At 27.6% G+C, this 21,276-nt stretch overlaps 2 protein-coding genes across 5 annotated transcripts in view; one reads left to right on the top strand and one right to left on the bottom strand.

Moving 5' to 3' along the window:
- LOC132933678 (serine/threonine-protein kinase SIK3-like) overlaps window positions 1-16,037 on the top strand; it is a 30,561-nt gene extending 14,524 nt beyond the window's left edge. The window contains exons 5-22 of one of the 4 annotated variants that reach the window (XM_060999959.1): window positions 6-130; window positions 557-680; window positions 1,421-1,512; window positions 1,596-1,709; window positions 5,199-5,316; window positions 5,398-5,510; window positions 5,573-5,683; window positions 7,725-7,890; window positions 7,949-8,055; window positions 8,685-8,785; window positions 8,877-9,013; window positions 10,502-10,654; window positions 10,769-10,917; window positions 10,981-11,116; window positions 11,194-11,274; window positions 12,333-12,455; window positions 13,362-13,481; window positions 15,908-16,037. In XM_060999959.1, the coding sequence (XP_060855942.1) occupies window positions 6-130; window positions 557-680; window positions 1,421-1,512; window positions 1,596-1,709; window positions 5,199-5,316; window positions 5,398-5,510; window positions 5,573-5,683; window positions 7,725-7,890; window positions 7,949-8,055; window positions 8,685-8,785; window positions 8,877-9,013; window positions 10,502-10,654; window positions 10,769-10,917; window positions 10,981-11,116; window positions 11,194-11,274; window positions 12,333-12,455; window positions 13,362-13,481; window positions 15,908-15,915 (2,078 nt within the window). In that variant the 3' untranslated portion in view covers window positions 15,916-16,037. Of the gene's footprint in view, window positions 1-5; window positions 131-556; window positions 681-1,420; window positions 1,513-1,595; window positions 1,710-5,198; window positions 5,317-5,397; window positions 5,511-5,572; window positions 5,684-7,724; window positions 7,891-7,948; window positions 8,056-8,684; window positions 8,786-8,876; window positions 9,014-10,501; window positions 10,655-10,768; window positions 10,918-10,980; window positions 11,117-11,193; window positions 11,275-12,332; window positions 12,456-13,361; window positions 15,406-15,907 lie in introns of those variants that run through there. The other 3 variants (XM_060999958.1, XM_060999956.1, XM_060999957.1) reach the window with 3 other exon arrangements.
- On the bottom strand, window positions 15,381-20,840 carry LOC132933679 (phosphatidylinositol N-acetylglucosaminyltransferase subunit Q). Its single transcript, XM_060999960.1, has 6 exons — window positions 19,825-20,840; window positions 19,620-19,755; window positions 18,977-19,121; window positions 16,140-16,326; window positions 15,948-16,062; window positions 15,381-15,822 (listed from the first exon to the last, which is right to left on the bottom strand). Exons 1-6 carry the CDS (start codon window positions 20,578-20,580, stop codon window positions 15,632-15,634), a joined length of 1,530 nt encoding a protein of 509 aa, XP_060855943.1. The 5' UTR covers window positions 20,581-20,840; the 3' UTR covers window positions 15,381-15,631.
- Between the last annotated feature and the right edge of the window lie 436 nt (window positions 20,841-21,276).

The raw sequence follows: 21,276 nt of genomic DNA, 5'->3' as shown, positions 1-21,276 counted from the left end.
TTTAGATTTTGGATTTAGCAATCATTTTTATGAAGGAAAATTACTTTCTACTTGGTGTGGTTCTCCTCCTTATGCAGCACCAGAATTATTTCAAGGGCAAGAATATGATGGACCAAAAGCTGATATTTGGGTAATAATTATATTTATTGTATTAACTTTGTAAATATTCAAAATGTTTTGATCCAACTTTTTGTTCTTATTTAGCATTTATTAATTATTTTTTTCATAACCACGATTAATGATAGTATGGTTGTCCAAAAAATCTTGAAAAATGTCTATTGAAATGAATTGCTATAAACAGCTGGAAATTTCCGCATTAGCGCTTTTATGTTATAGTGACTATAAATGTAGTGTTACCATTCAAATGTAAATTATAGTTGCTTGATAGTCACTATGACATATAATCACTAGTGCGGCAATGTCTTAACTGTTTAATACTGATTATAGAGATTCATTTCGGTAGACACTTTTCAAATATGGGTCGATGAGCAACCATACTAACAAAGCCATGCATATAACCAATTTTAGCTGATAACATAATATTATATTTTTGCAGAGTTTGGGTGTAGTACTGTATGTATTGGTTTGTGGTTCTCTTCCGTTTGATGGAAACACTCTAAAAGTACTTCGTGCTAATGTTCTTTCTGGAATGTTTCGTGTGCCATATTTCATGTCGGCTGGTAAATAATTATAATAAAATCTTTTTTAATTCACAAATTAACATTATAATAATTTATATAATATTAAAGTTATAGTAGTAGTATTTGATCTAATATTTAATACAATAATATTTCATTTTATTCTGAATCATTGTACACACTTTTCTGAGGGATTTATGCCTGTGTTTTAAAAAAATTAAATTAAATTAAATGTTACTTCAATAAAATGTTTATTCTAAATTCACTACATTATTAGCTTATATCTTTAAAAAAACTTTTTTGAATTGATAATTCCATTTGATGAATCACGGTTACTTAAATGATCATTGATATAATATAATAATTTTTTAAAATAATCAATAATATTTAAAATATTTTATATTATTGAAGTGTTTGGCATAATCAAAACATGTTAATATTCAATTTTAAAAATCTATTCTTATTTGTTTTCTTAAAATGTACAATACTTGATAATTTTTTTTTTTATGTTATAACGGTTAAGTAGTGTGCATTATAATTGATGTTTTTTTTTCTAGACTTAAATAATTTTTTTAAACATTATTCTTTGGTTTAGTTATTCAATGTTTTGATTTTTTGAAATAGTAAAAGATAAATCTAAGATATAATTTATACATCCATGTTAATTCTTAACTATATTATATCCTTAATAATTTCCCAATGATCCAATAATTCTAAACCCATTAATTTTATCTCTAGTGACTTGTTTTTACATAATTTATTAATAACTATTTTTTTATTAGCATGTGAACATTTAATACGACATATGTTAGTCATTGAGCCTGAAAAGAGACTAAGTCTGAAACAAATAGAGTCTCATAAATGGATTAAACAGGTACTAAAGAATGTATTTTATTTACATTCCTATAATATCTTTTACATCTTGATTTTAATGTTGAAATTATATTATACTTTTAGTTGTCTGAACCAATTACTAAAAGATTAATAGTAGATGTAAACCCAATGATGAATACAGCTGTAATAGAACTTATGTTACAGTTACCTGGTCTAGATAAAGATATGATTGTTAATGTAAGTTTTAATATATTTATTTATTTGAAGTATGTTTTCAAGCCATTTAGGTGTATATGTATATTAGAAGTTTAGACATTTTATAACAAGACTGGTGCACTTCGGTGTAAGTGAACCTCTTTTAGTCGGGATGACACCTAGGTGCTAGAACATATTATCTTGTTGTAAGTCTACTAAGGAACTCCTAAGTGTTTTTATATTGGTACCAAGGATTACTTGGTGCCCTGGCGCATGTCTTATTTTTTTTTTCATGCAGAAAACTTGTCGAAAGCTGTGTTTGAGTAGTTATTTGTCTTAACCAGTGTAATTCAAATCTACGTGGCAATTGTGTTTGCTTTGGTTTAAGTATATCTTGGTTTGAATTTAATACGCTTAGGTTGTAATTTGTTTGTGACTAGATAGAGCATAGAAATAGTTATTGTTTTGGATTATCACATATGATTTGTGCAATAACAAAGCATCACTAATATAGGATTGACAATACCTTTGTGTGAATCACGTAATTATGAAAGTATTATGCAGTATTCTATTAGTTCAAGAGAGATTATTAGAAATCTAGCATAAATTTATTTAATTTTAAATCAATTAGTATTGTAGTTTAAGTAGAAAAGATCTTATTTTCATTTTTTTTATCAAATATTGAAAAAATACTCAACTTTGTGACTTAATTGTTTTATTAATCAGTTTTTAAACATAGAAGAATCAATAGAATCAATTTCTGTATTCAAAATCTTAAATATTGATAACATGTGTTGTCCCGACTTACAAGTGCGTAACATGTGTTATGTATGCAAATGTTACGCTCAGCAGATCACGTTTAGCTTTGTTAGTTTAAAATTTAAATGTAAGATTATTACTTAGGATGTCATAAGTTTTTTGTTATATTTTAATTTTAAAGCGAGTTATGAGTATTTTAAGATGTACAAACAATTTACAATTTTAAAATACTCATAACTTGCTTTAAAATTAAAATATAATAAAAAGCCTATGCGATGCCCTAGATAATATTCTTACATTTAAATTTTATAAGAGGTCAATTCACTCTAATTTTTAAACCAACGGAGGTAAATGTGATCTGCTGAGCGTAAGATTTGCTATGTTACTCACTTGTAAGACGTAGACAATTAATGTCTGTGTAGCGTTCTCTTAATAGTTGAAATTGTGCATGAACTTATACTTAGTAAAAGATCTAGGTAATTTTGTTTGATTGTTTGTTTGGTATGTATCTTATCAATATTTGTTGGCTATGTAGAAAAACTAAGTATGTCACATAAACCTTATACTCTGTCCAGCATTCCACTTTTGCAGGGTATCACACAGGGATGTGCAGAAGAACTGATTTTCGTCGGTCTGCAGTGGGTTCTTTTGCTGGACAGAGTATATTATAGTATGTCCCGAAAGTCTCATATTACTCTTAGTATTGCCTTGGAAAATCAAAATATTTAAATTCTGTTTTTTTTTACAGTACTTATAGTATAACAATTTTAATTGAATGACAAAAGATTCAATTGAGATTGATTGAATCATGTGATTACTGTTTTGCTAACTTAACTTTTAATCTTATGAATTCAACTACTCTTAATTTACTTGATTAATTTTAATGATATTTAAAAAATATGATCAAGAAAAAAAGATATTAGTGTTTCCATACTTTTTACTGTAAAAACCCATATTTCAATATATTGATTTGCCATAGAGGTACAAGGATGATTCGGGACTTTTGGGGCTCTTGGGACTTTTATACTAATAGACAGCATCTGTATGAGTGGTGCGAGTATTTAGTGATGTAGATTCACTTGTACAAAATATTAAAAATCAAATTAAAACCATAGACAAGTATTAAAACGTTAATGTGGATTGATTATACGGATATCCAGTATTTACCCTCTATCCAAACACTGTATCATGTTTTGTGCTATCCACATTAGCACTGCAGTGCAGCCTCCGTTTAACGCAGAAACCCAAAAACTTATAAAGCAACATTTTTTATAAGTTTTTGCCGAAACCATAGTTTAAGAAATATCATACTATAGCAGAAACTACTAATTTGCGCCGTCTATTAATATTAATGTAAAAGGTCTATGGTAAGCGGTGAACGTAGGTTACGCTGATAGTGGTGACCCACATTTCTGCACATGTGCTTAGACCACACCAGTTTATACATAGTTTAAAACTAAAACAGCATAAATAAATACTTAATTATCGTATTATATCATGGTTCATGAATATTTCTTACAAGACTCAAACAAATTTAACAAATTATGATTTATAAATAAACTCATACTTGTATTAAGTATTACTAGTAACTTGTCTGGTTTTTGATTTCAACGTTTTATTATATCAACTTATTATAATAGTACATCACCGCACCACTCAAAACTGCCGACCAGACATGCTCCGTCTATTAGTATAAGGTCTTTGAGTAAGTATTAATTTTCAAAATTCTATTGGTGCACTGTATGTTTGTGCACATTTTGATATAATATTTTTCAGTATCTTTTAACAATAATATAATATCATACAAATCATGATTAAAGATAGAATATATTATCTTTAATCGTGGTACAAATACTAGTATCTATATTATCAAAATAAAAACCTCTTAAGTCATAAATCATAACTATTACTATATAAGTATAATTATGAACATATAAGTGCTAAATTTGTTATTAAATATTCCTCATAAAATTAAAGACCGGATTTATATGTTTTTACATATTGTGACTGGGTCTATGCAGTCTTATGAGAGTAAAAAATGTGGACAATTCGATCAATTCTGAATGCAAAGAAAAAAGTTTTTTTGCATTTTTGAGAATATTTCATGGGTTAGAGAATATTTAAACCATTTAGAATATTTTGGAATATTTCGTAAATTGTAAGAAACAATTTGTATTTATTTTTAATTTTAATATTTCGGTACCCAGAAAATTTTTTTTGAACATTTACAATTTTTTTTTTTATCATTTCCAACTCTTAGTAAAGTGCAATAGTATTCCATTAGAACACTCAACTTTCAATACCTAATTAATACCTCACTATTAAAATAATGTTGAAATAAAAAATTTAAAAATGCATATTAAAGCAATTAATGATGTTTATTGATTATTTTTGCATATTTTAGTATAATTTAAAATTTTTAAGAGAATATAATGAGAATATTTGAAGGTTTTTAGAGAATATTAGCATCATATTTTAGGTATTTTAAGAGAATATAAATCCGGTCTTTACTCATAAGCCTCAGTCCCTACAATGTTTCATTATTCTTCATAATAGATAATAGATATACATAATATATGATAAGTAAAAATTAAACTCAAAGTGAATAAACATATATATTTGACAAATATTAATACACTCCACAGTTTTTTTCCTGTTCCTGAACAATTTGATAACATTGACGTACTGTAGCTATCACATTATGTTTCATACAAAATAAATGTAATTCTTCATTTCAAATCTTTATGTTATAGTTAAAATTTGTTTTATTAGTCTGTTCAGCAAAAGAAATTTGATCATGTCAGTGCAATTTACCATTTATTGGTTGACAAATTAGATACAACTGTTAATCAAAGCAACACTACTAATCAATCATTAGTTAATGAAACTGGTAAGTTTGCTTTTATTCATAAGTATATGATTGTTATAACTATATTTAAAATAATATATAAAATTTATATCATATTTCTAGATATAAATGGATCTGTTAACATCAATTCAAATCTAATTGAAAATTTACCATTATATTCAATGTCACTTTATGCTCAAGATGGTTCAATTTATGATAGTCAGCAATTAGAAAAGGTATTTTTTTAAACTTTGGTTGTAAATTATTCTTTGATTTAAATTTAAAAATAAATTTACAGTATGGTGATGTTGATATTGGAGAATCTGCTAGTTCAAATAAGACTCAAGATAATCATCCAGTGACTACTCGTCGTCATACCGTTGGTCCAGGAAATGGCTTGATGACTCAAGTAACAAATTACTTTTATTATTTAATTTATGAATCTAATTCGCCTTTGTTTTATAATGTTTATGTGTTTATTTTAGTGTATTTGTCAATATATTAAAAAAATGTAGATAAATTTGTGTATTCTTAGGAATAATATAAAACCATTTTTTTTTAAATTTAGGTTTACAGATATAATAATTAATTATAATTCTAAGTTCAAAAACTCTTAATACTTATAGTTATGGATTATAATGTAATGGTTTATGCAAAATATATTTTTTAATAAATTTAAATTATTAATAAAAGAAAAAATACATAATATTTACATTTTTAGACACAGATAATAGAAGAATGGATAGGCCATGCAACCTTATCACACGGGAGTTAATTGGAAAATTATTTAAGGTTATAACACAGAATAACTAGAAGGCTCACTTTCTAGAATTAAACGGGTTCTTATGGGGGTCAGATTTGCTGCACCTGTTGGGATATCAGTGTAGCCTGTATAGAGATAAAAATCAATTGTACAACCACAGAATATTGTGTGGTACCGTAAACAACTTATTAATACAATACATAATTTTATTGTACATTGTTACCTACGTGTTATCTCTTTATCTACAATGATAACATAAAAAATGTGTAGATTCAGCTTCAGCAGCAAAAGAGAATTTTCACATCCTGGCTACACAAATATCCCAAACATTTTTCACTGATTTTTGAGTTCTTATTAAGTGAGCTTTCTGGTTATTCTGTGGTTATAATCATAAATATTGTAGCAACACACATAAAGCACCCCGCGCAAAAGCGCACTCTGGTTGTTCGCCTCAACTGGCTCCGGGTACCAACGAATAAACCGCAAAGTGCACCGCTACAGCCTCTACCCAGTCACGACAACCGCATAGTACCGTGATATATAACGAGGCCTGAACATCAGACCGAATGTCCTCACGGACGCTAGCTGGTCAAACTTTTGTACCTCTCGCCAAATTGGTGACCTCGACGTGATCATGCTCTCTTCGGCAGGACCCGACCCGTTCAGATACCTTCTGGCTCGAGAACCTGCCTCGCCAACGACCGTCTTGTTGATGCTTGGGGGAGTAATGCGGCAACGCACATAAAGCACGATCGCACTCTGGTTGTTCGCCTCGACTGGCTCCGGGTACCAACGACTAAATCGCGAAGTGCACCTCTACAGTCTCTACCCAGTCACGATAACCGCATAGCACCGTGATATATAACGAGGCCCGAACACCAAACCGAATGTCCTCACGGACCCTGACCGATCAAACTTTTGTGCCTCTCGCCTAAATAATAAAGAATGAATAGGCCACACTTATTGTACGGGAACGAACATGAAAATATTTTGAGGTTATAGAGGTCAAATAGATATATATAATTATTGTATATAATTTATGATAAGACCTCTGCCAAAATTTTAGATCATATACAATGTATAAATCCATGACCTATAGATTACATATAACATCGATCATGTACATGTTAACGACGAGTCATGTGGCCTCTACTGCGTATGCGCTCTTAGTTAGTTGCAACTAGGCACATGTGCAGGTCAGCTAGCGCAGCTGCAGTAGAGGCCACATAACCCGGGAGTGACGACGACTCGTCGCTAACATGTACATCAAAATATTGAGCTGTGGCTCCATCCACTGTATATGATCCAAGGCCAAAATGAGAGGCAATGATATAAAACTGTCATTCTCTCTTCCCCATTTCGGCACACTTCCCTCAATTTTATTAATGTAGCCATGGTCTATCCATTTTTTAATATCTTTAATGTTATCAATTTATGACAACAAAACAATGTATGTTATCTATTTTAATTTTTATATTTGAACGTATCCTAACAAAATCACCACTTGCGGGAGTGAGAGACCTCCTTTCTCTCTTCCACATTAAAAACCGCGACCACTTGCGTTGTATGCATTAACATGGCCTATCCATTCTACTATTCTCTATGCTTTAGAGATATTGACTCATTTGCTATTAAAGTATCACCTTAAATATTTTTATTGTCTGGTTTAATTTATACATTATTTTAGGTGATGGAATCACATTATATAACACACCTTCAAACTGGACGTAATGTAAATGTTTTGCCAAATACAAATTTACCTTTGAATATTCCATTAGTTGAATTTCAATCTCCCAAAAATTTTACAATTAAAGATCAACATTTATTAAAACCACCACAAGTTATGGGAGAAAGTAATAAGATTTAAAATAAGTTATTATGAAAAATGTATTTTGCAATTATTATTTTTAGATAACAACTTTGGTAGACGTGCATCAGATGGTGGTGCAAATTTACAAATATCACAAAAAATGAATTGTACATTTAGTGAACCAAGCAGCAAAGAAGATTTAAAAAAAGTAATCTATAATCTGAAATAATATTACTTAATATACACTGATCAATAATAATAAAACAAAGTTTTTTCAAAATAATGATTAATTGCTTTCACATAATAAACTAAGTTATTTTAATGATTTAGTTTATTACTAATATCTAGAGCGCAAGATTTTTATGCACTAAAAAGTATTGAAATATGCAGTAAAAATCATGATAATATGCAAAAAATTATGTAGAGTTTATGTAAAGTCTTATTTTGAGTTTAAAGGTTTTTATGACTATCACTTTTTAGTATTAACTGACCGACACAGCAAGAGCAATTAAGTTTACGTCGTAATCGATTATTTATTTTATCTTTATATAAATTATTATTAAATGCCTATAAGATTTAGTTTTAATTTTTCTACTCAACAAAATATTATTTTATGCATTTTTTTAAATTTTTGCTTTAATATGCAATACATTTTGAATTCTGCCAAAATATGTAATAACATTTAAATATGCAAAAATATACAAATAAAAATTTCACCATTAGTTTCAAATTAAGATGATTCGTGGAGATAACTGACAAAAATCCAAAAATATGCAATTGCATAGAAATCCGCGCTCTACTAATATCCATTTAATGATTTTTTTTTTTTTTTAATAGCAAGCAAAAATTGATCCCAATGATTTGAGAAATGCAATAATTGATCAATCAAGTAAAGGAAATTTATTGTCTGAAGATAATGTTGCATCAGCCAGTTCTAGGTAGTTTATAATAAAAGACATGATTAGCTGTTTTATTTAATTTTCTAAACTTGTTCAGTTATGTTAAAAATTATTGTTCTAATACTTACAGCCGTTTTACCAAAGTAATGTGCAATACCTCTAGACATGGAATGGGTAATAAAGAAGAAGCTCAGACCCAACAAACCAATTTACAAAATACACGAACTAGACGTAGTGGTGTATCAACTGTAATGGATAGACCCCCAGGTATTTTATTTAAATACAATATTATTTTCATTCTTAAAGTGCTTGAGATTTGAAATTTGAGTTTTACTTAATTTTGTAATACTCCTCCACAACATGACACCCTTGTTGTAAGTACTTTTTGCTTTAATTATAATTCAATTAAATTTATTATGATAATTATTTTTACAAATATTACATATTATTTAATAATTTTTTTATTTATACACCATTAAATATAAATAAATATAAATTATAATTAAAATTTAACTTATTAAAGGGTTTCTTGATTATTTACTTAATTATATTTTATTTTTATCAAATACGGACGTAGGCCAAAGTACAGTAAATGAAAGTTAGATTTTACATACAAATAGCAAATCAGCGGAAGTGAAACGGAACCAGGTACTTAAGTTAGAGTGAAAGCGATATAGGGTGACGTTAGCAAGGGGCATCATGCGGTGCATTGGATTGTTTGAGCTGTAGTTGGTGGCGTGCATAGGGATAGAAAATGTGGCAGTAGAGTGGAGGGACGCAAAAGTTGATCAAGGAAAGGAGTGTAGGAGCGTCGGCAGAGCTGTCAATGAGGTTCTTGAGAAAGTTCAAGTTACTGACAACTCTTTAGTCAGTTAGCATTGAGAGACTGAACTTGTTACCGATATAATATAAAAACCTCCTTTGGAAAGCTCAATGATAGCAGAGTCAGAGGCTATGTTCATGAAATAACTTATAAATAATAATAATTTATAAACAATGCAGTTCTTTAATTTACAACCAAATAATTTATAAAAGGACTTAAGAAAAAAGTAAGTTACTTTATACAATATCTTTTTAATTTTTAATAGTATTTTGGTTGAATAATATTTAGTTTTGATTAGTTATTTATTACTAGAAGGTTGAATTGTATTATGATATTCTATGTGTGTGTTTTAAATGCATTATTACCTTTATACTATTATTATAGATGGACAGTATTGTAGTGTTTAATTTGTATGTGTAGTCCAGTTTCAATTTGTATTATTATTATTTTATTTTGATAGCTAACACATTTTAGATTTTATTTTTCTTAGGAGGGTATAACAGTCACATATTTCTACTGAAAATATTCTATGATTATTCATTACTCTTTCAGTTATAAACTGATCTTAATTCAATTACAAAATCTTTTCGAGAACTTTATACACAGTATGGCTTTTTTATTAAAAATAATGTTCAAATGTTTACCAATAATTAAATGAGTTCTAACATTTACTATGATAATAACATTTGGTTTATATTATGATTATGAAGAATATTGGAAGCATAATATGTTGTTGAGTCAATTATATGATCAACAATCAAAAATATTTCTAAAATTGTTTGTCAAATTCTCAAATATATTGAAACATCTTTTTTAATTTTTTTCAAATTTAAAGATTTTGCCATAATATTCTATATCAATTTATTACAAACTGTTAAGCCCTCTTAATTAGTAGTTTGTTTGTTTCCATTGCTTATTTTTTTTTTTCAAAGTCATTAGTCCTGAAGTGGTGCGTGAAGTAGAAGCACGTATGAATCGAGAGTATGTACCACCACCATTACCAATGGTCAGCACTTCTAGACATAGTCACCGTATATCTCAGGTTTCAGTTTTACCAACAGTACAAGAACTGCATAGACATTCAGGTATCATGGTATTTTTAATTTTTTTTAATGAGTTAAAGCATCTGTGGACATTATCTTATATGTTATTTAATAATTGTAATTATTTAAAAAACTTTTACAATATTATTTGATTAGGCCGAGAAAGTTTAAAAGATGTTAGTGGTTATTTGCCATCTGAACGATATAGTCCAGTACGAAGAACAAGTGAACCAGTTGTTACATCTAGTGAACAACTAGAGCAACCTAATATACGTAATATCCAACAGGAACATATTCAACTTCAAGTAAAATCAACTGATCTGCATTATAAATCCAAAGTTAATAATTAATCTGTTTCCTACTAACAGCAAAAATTGAGTGAAAACACATTGGATACCTGGGATCATGCTGAGTTACAAATGCTTCATACATATCATTTACAAAGTTTGCAAACATTAGTAGATCAAACTTCATTTATAAATACAACTTCATCTAATCATCAGGGTATGACATGAATCCCTTATATTATTTAAATGTTATCTAAAACCATAAATTAAAAAAAAAAATTAATATTTTTTCAGGTAATTCAAATATTCTTAGCCAACATTTGCAAAATTTGAATTTACATCAAACACCATTAGTTAATGTTCCACAAACCCAAGGTAAGAATTTTCAGTACCTTCACTATTTAAAATTTTTTAAATTTTAGAAACAAATATATGAAATTTTGAAATGCTGATTAGTTTATTACTATACTGTTTAATGGGAGCTTTAATGCCACCTATCATTTTATTGTGGCATTTTCTTCTTATTATTATTCAGTGAGTCATATTAAAAACTATTTTTACAATGTATTAACCGAGTTAAACCAGCAACCAGCAAACTAGTTTTTTTGTTTTTAACTGTCCACGTTTACGCATATTATACAATTCAAATTTATTAAGTTTTAATATATAACTTAGAATGTTTGGTAAGGACTAATATTTCCAATAAATTACATTTTAAAATAACATTTCAAATTTATTTAACCTTGCCACGAGTTGCATCACAGTTTGAAAGACCGTGAGTTTATTATTTTACTAATAAGTCATTGTGAGTAATTTGCTTTATTTCGTGCAATTTGATACCTTTAATGTACATGTTAACCTATTTTTTAAAACTATTTACAACATTTAATTATTGTTTGTTGAATTTATAGCTTTTTTTAAACTCTATAACCGGTCAAAAGGACTGTGCGACTAAACTGAGTATCAATTTTGTTACGTATTATTTTCTTTGACGATCAATTTCAAATGGAAAAACCAAACAAAAACAATATACACAGTCACTTACCTCTTATCTCTTCAAAGGTTCTTTCTTATCTTATCTTTTCTTATCTCCTCGAAAGGTTGCAATATTTTCTTTTAGTTTTATGCGCATAGTATACCGATAGTAATACCAACTTTTATTGTAAAATATAATAAATAAATAAAGTATAGTTTTTGTAAATCATTAATAAATGCGTTTGCATGTAAAATGTTAAAAAAAAAATATGAGATATAAGTGAACGGTCAAAAAGTCCTTGTGTACCACATGTGTTACATATAATGACGCGACTCATGTCGGGTTAAATAACATTTATAACTTTAAATTGTTGAACCCTAAGTCCGCAATAAAAAGGTTAACATTATATTTTATTTGTTCAGAATATAATATTCAATTATTATGTTTTATTTTATAGGTTCAATTACTCAAGGTACACCAAATATAATCTCCAATCATCAAATTCCAGTTCCATTGGACTTACGAACGAATAATAAAATAAATCCTCAACCAACTATTGTAGTAGAAGATAAAACAATAGGTTAGTGTTTTTTATTCTTTATGTATTATTGTAGAACCACTAACTGGAAATAGTTAACAACCTTATGCCAAAGTCTATCAGTCTTACCGCTTTTTTCTTTCAATTTTCCTAAGTGCACTCTGTAGTTCCTTCTCACTGATTAAGTGAACCATACCTTATTCTACTCTACTTTCTTCTTTTCACATCAATTTAATTTGTCAGAACTTTTTCAGCTACCCCCTTTCAGTTTTAGGCAGTATCAGTGTTAATTATCTACACTCTATTCAAAATAAGACCGTGACCAGGCGGCGACCAGTTTTCGTCGGACGGCGGTCAGACATATGGCCAGATGCCGTCCCCACTACGGCGACGCGTCGGGCGCTGCCACGGAGCAAAGCCACACCCATGCGCACAACTCGGCCGCCTGGTCACGGTCTTATTTTGAATAGAATATAGATAAATTTTTCGTATATTTTATCTCATCTAGATTATATTGAAAAATATCTAGTATCTTATCTATGACTAACACTGCCATCTTCATACACTGAATATTCTAATAATATATAGACATTTTTCACCAATGATTTTCTCCTTAATATTCTTGCAAATGTGATAAAAAATATATATATATTTATAATTACACTTCTGGATGAATAAAATAATTATTGGTTGAATTAAGTCTATGCCTTTTTGAAATCATAAAACCACTATAGCCAATATTGTCTACAATGTAGATTTTAAATTTTATATACTTAATGGGATTCAATAAACAAAAAAATCTGTGATTATGTGATGTATAATTATTAATTACATTATTTATTTTATTAATCTTATTTAATTATCAAAACTATTATAGTTCCACAGCCTAGTATTTAATTATTATGGTAACAATATTTAAATATTTCATATTTATTTATTTATTTTTAGAAATTTGTGAAGAAAAACTTCTTCCAAATCCAGAAATATCTCTTATGGTAACTAATGAAGAAGGTGGTATGATGGAAGTAGACTCATTACTGACAAATTCGGTGAATTCTGTGAATACAGGTAATACTTTACTAAAAAAGTCAAGTACTGATCAACCACTTTCAGCTATACATGATGGTTATGAAGAAATCAATGATATGACTGCTGATAGAAATAATATTATAACTGATATGGACTCTTCAACTTGTTTGAAAACTGCTCCACTTTTTTCTGACTATATTCTAAAAAGAACTGCTAGTGATGCATTTGTTGTGGACTTGTCTGATTTCTATTCAAATTACACTTCTGGTAATATACTCAACATTGTCAAATATTTGATATCATCCAACATTCGGGTATGGCCTGTGCTAGATAGACAGAATGTGTTGCAATTTCCAACAGGGTTGCAAATTGAACTGGAAGTGTGTTCAAACGACACAGGTGCCAATTCGTATTTAAAAATTCAACGACTCTCTGGAGATTCAACTGAGTACAATAACATTTGTCATAGGCTGGTCGAAGACTATTTACCTTGTAATGAATAATATTATTAATCATTATATTACTTTTAATCTTTTCATGGCTGTGCTACTTTTGTGAATGCAATTAATTAATATTAGTCATTAGTTTTAATAAGCATCTTTCGTTATTAGAATTTATACACAAAGCCCTTAATCATGCAGTTGTGAATTATAACTAATCATCTTTATCTTATATGGACTGATTTCAATATAAATTATATATTTTACCAAACTCTTATTTGAGATTTTCATTTAAATAATTATATTTTATAAATTTTTTAATTAAATGTGCGTTTGTAAAGTGGCAGCACAAAATGTATTCCATTTGTACTATTCCAATGACCATGTAATCAAATATATTGTATATTTGCTAATAATATGTGAATGTTGTTATTCTATATTTATTTCCAATTGTTAAAATAATTTTATAATATTGTTAACTTGTTTTTTTCTAAATTTATACATATATGTCTTAGAGCAACTGACAGTAAAATAAATGCATATTAGAATAGGATATTTCATAGTTATAGCAAATATTTTTTTAGAATAATTAATCAAGTCTTGATCAAAACCGTATTATACTCGCAATAAATGTTATCAAATTTCATAACTCAATCAGTTCAGAAGTCTTAAACTAACCAAGGAGCTACTAAAACTTTTATATATTATTATTAATATTTAATAATAATAAAAAAGTTAAATATCTATTTGGTATTTTAAATGTTACTTCTGGGCTGTACGAATATTTTTAATACTCTAATATTGATTCGTTGGTATTTGTTTGTTATTACTTTTTTACTTTTTTATTTTTTTTTTATTTAAAAAAAAAATGTTTATTGTGATCTTTTTATTGTTATATTAATATTATTATATTTTTTTTCCACAGTCTACTGTGATCTGTGAACCATGTTTACCACCATTGGCTATTATTAATAACCTTACCTTATTCTAACTTTAATAGTTTACATTGCTGTATAGTCTATATATATATATATTTATATAATATATATATGTGCTCAATATCAATGTTGTGTACATGTTATTTGTTGTTATTATTATTATTATTATTATTATTTTTTTTTTTGTGTTTGTATTACAATGTTATAAATTGAACACTAAACTTCTAAGCTCAATGTCAATGTTGTGGACATGTTAATTGTTATTATCTATACATTCCAATATGTAAGTATAGAATATTGTGATAGACTAATCAATACTACATTTTATTTTATTTTTTGTTTAATTTAAATGCATTTGGCAATGCACTCTTGTTTAGAAAAATGTAAAAATGTTATGCCATTATATATATTTTATATATATATATACATTTAAAATGTACCATTATAATTTTAATATTAATATGTTTATAACCATATATTAAATGGAAGACAATATACAAAAATAAATTATCAACCAATAAATGGATGAATGTTAACAATAGAATTATTCATTAACCATATGTTAATATTTTATTTTTTTATTATTATGCAAACCAAATAAGATTTTCACATATTACAATATAAAATGTAAAAAAAAAAATTTGATCATTATCTGAACAGCATCAATAATTCACTGGAGCATATAATATGCACTACATAAGTAAATAAATAAATAAATGTACAACAAAGTATTTCATTTCAAACAGTTACGATTCAGAGATGGATCCTTTAATTTGAATGTTCTAAGTTGCTTGTATTTGTATCTCCTCAATTATATTGGATACAATATTTTACCTGTGCAAACACGTTTTGTCAATGTTATCCAAGATACTGAGGGTGGCCGTTCAACCAATTCTGGAAGATAATGCTTCACTGTGGCCCACCATGAATCTGCCACGATTGTCGTGTTCAAAACCACTGTACTTGACTTTTCGTTTCTGACTATGTTCATTTTTATTATACCTGTTAAGAATATTTGTTTATTTAGTAATGTTTTAAGGCCGTTCAAACAATGTTCATAATTATTATTTTTTTTTGTTTTTTCAAGATCAATAGGCCATAATGTTACATGTGAATAAAACACTGACCTGCAGAACTGCTCGGCTTAACAAACCATATCAAAGTTGTGTACACAGGAAGAACTTGCAGCATATACCTTAACCGTATCAATATCCCTCTTGCCATAACCATTATTGTTCGCATCTATAAAAACATTAAAATTAAATAAATAAAAAGGTTCAAAGTCTCAATATTACTAAACAATGTTGCGTTTTACATACAACTACAAATACAATGTAGTAGATCAAAGTTGTCGGTAATAGAAACAACAATATTGCAAATGATATCGTTCCGACATACAACTGTTGTGTGGTGTAAGGTGTAGTCCTTCCTGGTTGTGGATTACAACTTCTTCCCACGAAAAGTTTTGCCAATATCATGAGACTCTTACGTTGCAAGTTATATAACCTATAAGCCGTTCATGTTTCAATTTATGGATTTTAATGTGTACATATTGTACTCTTAAGAATAGTTATACACAGAAATCAAGAAAAGTATGTTTGCTAATGTAAAGTCTCTAATATCAAATTTTGTTAATTGAGATAGGAACTATATCTAGTGATAACTATGACTATTATTAAATGTATGTAAAATTTTAAAATAAATAAGTCTCCATAAAAGACATTTAACTTTTTGGCAAAAATGGTATTTAATCAGCAAATCAAAGATCCTGTTGCTACAAACTACTTAATTCTTAAGACCAATTATACAATTTTTTTAGTAAAAAAATTTAAATTGTTTCATGGTTTATATGTTATACATCTATTTAATTAAAAATAATATATTATTATTAGTTATTACTTATTACTAAGGCCCAGAACTTGATGACCTAAAAATCTCTTAAAAATGCACACAAAATAAATCTTAAAATGACTTAAAAAATTAACACTATAATACCAAAAATTATTTTATAATGACTTAACATTCTTAAAAATTTACGTTTTATAAAATAATTAATGTAATTAATATAGGCTAGCGCACTTTAAAAATGTTTACTCTCGAAAGAGCCTTCAAAAATATTTTGTGACAACAACTGAATTTGTTACAATAAAGTGTAATTTTCAACAAGAAAAATGCAAATGTATGTAAAAAAAATTACAAAAATGACTGTAAAGCAATAGATTTTCTAAAAATGCAAAATAAAATTGTACTATTAATATTAAAATAACCATAATACACAATTTTCTAAATAACTTAAGAAATACCAAATAAATAGCTAGTTTATTTTGAAAGTTTACCTAACAGTTTACATCATAAATGTCTTCATTCATCAGTGTATTTTATTAATGGCATTAAATAATTAAGTAAATGTACAATAACATTAACATTAGTATAAAACTAATGAATAAAGAAGAAAAATTGCTTATTTGTTTGTTCAAGGTTCCCAATTGGAACTATTAAAATCATTGTATAAGAAAAACGATTCTGAGCAAAAACGGTCAGTCAGCCTATGATATTATCAAGTATATTTGATGATATTATTATGAAAAAAGTAATTTATATATAACCTATTTACGTGGAGCCTTGTTTTAAATTTTCAATCCTTAGCTATAACAGTTGAACATTTTATACATTTTCAACTACAAAATAATTATTAAATTACAAATTTGAACTTTAAATGCTTATAAAAAAAATTGTGCCTATGTATTTTCAATATTTTTCAACTGCTATTGTAACAATATATCAGGAGCCTTGCCTAAAATGTTCACGCGTTTTTAGCCAACAAACAAAATTTTATTGATATTTATAGAAAAAAAAATAAAAAAATTGAATACTGACAATGTCCGTAAACAGCTCAAAAAGAGTCAAATTATTTTTAAAATTGTATCGTGTATAGAAAATGCTAATACAAACATTCAGTGAAATTTTCAAGTATCTACAGTCAAAAATTTTTTAATTACAACAAAATAAGAAAATTGTTACATGAGATATCGAGTGAATATCAACAAATGTTGTAAAAATATTAATTTCAAACGCTCATAAAAATGTAATTTAACTTTCTTGTAGATATTTTTTTTTTTTTTGATAAAGGTAGACAAACTTATGGATAATCTTGTATTACATTTTCAAATCTTAGATTTAAAAAAAAAAAATGTTATGAATTCTCAACTCAAAATAATTTGCTAATTTTCGTGATTTTTCAGTATTTTATCAAGATTTGAACTTTAAATGCTTATAAATAAAAACTGTGACTAAGGATTTTTAATTTTTTTTCATCTGCCTTTGAAACAATAACCTAGGAGCCGTGTATTAAATTTTCAAGCCTTTTTACCCAACAGATAAAATTGTATTGATATTTATAGAAAAAAAATCGAAAAAAATGTCCGTAAACAGCTCAAAATAAGTCAAAATATTTGGAAAATGTTATTGGTGTATAGAAAATGCTAATATAAACGTTCAGTCATAATTTCATGTACCTACGGTCATTTGTTTTAGATTTACACCAAAAACCAAAATCGATTTTCTTGAAAACAAATTTTGCGTAAAAAATCCCGTTTTTCCTTAATTTTACTTTTGACCTCCCAAAGTACCAACTAGATTCACTTCCCTATCAAAAAAGTTACTGTTGAAGAAAATCCAAGCACTTTTACTGTCCTTTTAGGTGATGAGACACGGGAAAAAAATAAAAAAAAAACACATTATTGTAAAATCAATACATTCATCGCTTCGCTCAGAATCTAAAAGGTAGATACTGATTAATGCCAAGGAGACAAAGAGTTAACATTTGTTGAAAACAAAGGCATACCAAAAGATTGTCATTTTAAAACAGATTGGAGAATCTTTTTGGTTTGTAATAACATAGGCACATTTGTAATGTAACATAGGCAGTGGAAAATGTAAGACTTAATTTTTGGCTACTCAAATACCATTTCCAAATCAAGTAAAAATAAAAATAAATGAACAATAATTTATATTTATGGTCAAAATAAATTGAATTAAATATCAAAGATTATTCTACGTTTTATTGAAAATTTTTTTATAATTCTACAGTTTAAGTTTATTGCAACACAAAATTATTTTAAGTTATTTTAAAAAGTACAAAAAAATTTGACCTTACCATGCTGCGTATACATAAATGCAATAAACATGAAAACTGACAATCGCCAATACATCTTCTAAGATTGCTATTTGGTAAGATAATCCAAAAATACCAATGAAAACATAAACTTGAAACGTCAACTCCAAAAATGGCCGACATAATACTGTAAATTCAAATAAGTTAAATTATTTCATTTTTTATAATTATATATTTATTTGATTTATTTTTATAAAAAGTAAGAGTTATAACAGTTTTTTTCAGATTTGAGCTTATTGCTCACTATATAAAATAATTAGACTTTCATTTTTACAGTAAATTGAATCAAAAATAAATGTAATTCTAAATCATCATTCTTCATTTTAACACGAAAGAAGAAGATAAGATAAATATAGAATGAATTGATTTGAATCTAATTTTTTTTTAATTTCATAATAGATATAGGTTTATTGCTCAAGTCAAGGATCACGAGTGTTTCATTGATAGATTAACACTAGTTTTTAAGTACTACTAAGTACTAGCTATAATTAGTTAATATATATTTTATATTTTGAATTATAAACATGTTTTGTTATTCATTTATCATTGCATTTAATGTTTGATTAGTAATTACTAAACTGTATTTTTAAATCAAACTACTTATTAAGAGGTATATGTTACCTACCTAAAAAAGACCACCAAAGATTGACTAAATAAAGAAAACATGTTCCAAGTAAACTGTTTAGAGGATCATTGAGTTTTAACCCTGCTGGACTGCCCATAAGCCATTGCAATGTACCCTGTAGCACTTTAATAACTTGCTGTAAATAAAAAATAGCTATTTTAAGTTAAATCAATTTCTAGTTATGATAATATTTAAATTTGGTTACATGAGAAATACTTGAAATGTAGGAAAATAATTCGTTTGACGAAGTAAATGTAGTATTGAGTATATATAGAATTATTATTCCAAAAACTGCATCACAAATACATGACATCAAATAATTGATTGATTTTGCTCTTGATAAAATGTGTTTATTATGTATGAGATTGTCTACTAGCCACACATAGTTTTTCATTACACCCAATATGTGTTTAAATAATGTCAGTCGTAATATTGTAAATTGTACAATCTTTGTTTCAAGGCTGTTTATAAGCACATTAAGTATAATCAATAAATATTTGGTAAATCTCTGAAATATCACAACTTCTGACAGATGATAATGTTTCTGTACATTTTCTGTACTAGCTAGCCAATTTGACAGCATTATGAAACAAATAAATTTCTGTGAATCACCTTCATATTTGAATAGTGTCCCATAGTCGTACAATCTTGAAGGATCATATATGACCAATACGAAATTGTCAAGTTTTCCTGGCAACAAACTGGCGTTCAAATTCCCATTGATTTCAGTTATGCACAAAATATTAGTGACTCTGCGTTTGAAACAGGCCCGACAATCAGTTCTGGTAAAGTGGCCAATTGTCTTCACTTTACATCCTGTGCTGGTGTTTTTTATATAATTCGGAAGGACAAAATAATACCTGACGTTTTTCATAAGTTTGATGAATCCTCGTAATTCAACCGTTACGTCACTCATCCCTAACAACGTTTTAGGGAAAAAAACAACTTGTTTATTCTCCATTTTACAAAGCTTTGAAAATAACACTAAAAACGTATGTCCTCACATCATGATGCAAGATCACAACGACCGTTCTCGGAATAGCTTGGAGAAAATCAAAACAATTGTATAGGTAGTTAAATTATGTAGATGGACTATAAAATTCAAATTAAAAATCGGATACGAATAATTACGAATGATAGGATTACGATCGAGAATATCGTCGTTGTGTCTTGTGTTATCAAAACCGGGTGACTTATCATTCGTCTACAACACAGACATCTTTATACTAACTATATACAATGATCGACAATGGTCTTATCATAGTCTTATCTACCTGAGTCATAGAGCAATACTCTATAGTTATTATAGTTTATTATTATTATTATAGTTATTACTCTATGACCTGAGTATTGTTCTATGATACAGAGTAACTTTAAATAAGAATTTTACATAATAAAAACCATAGAAAATGTATTATAATAAAATGAAAATATAAATTTAAGACAGCTTGCTATAGTTACCACTATTTAATAACCATAGTAATTCGTCAACACTTTTTGAGAAAATAAATTATACCGGTACCTATCTTTGCAATATTACTAAATACCTATACTAATACTCCATTCACATTATAGTACTCCGGTCTGCAATAGCCCATTAATATTTAATACTTGTATATTTTTCATCGGACTGATCTGATCGTAGTGAATTGAAATC

The sequence above is a fragment of the Metopolophium dirhodum genome, chromosome 1 (assembly GCF_019925205.1).
Source record: "Metopolophium dirhodum isolate CAU chromosome 1, ASM1992520v1, whole genome shotgun sequence".
Lineage (NCBI taxonomy): Eukaryota > Metazoa > Arthropoda > Insecta > Hemiptera > Aphididae > Metopolophium > Metopolophium dirhodum.
This window is presented reverse-complemented; position numbering and strand designations above follow the sequence as displayed.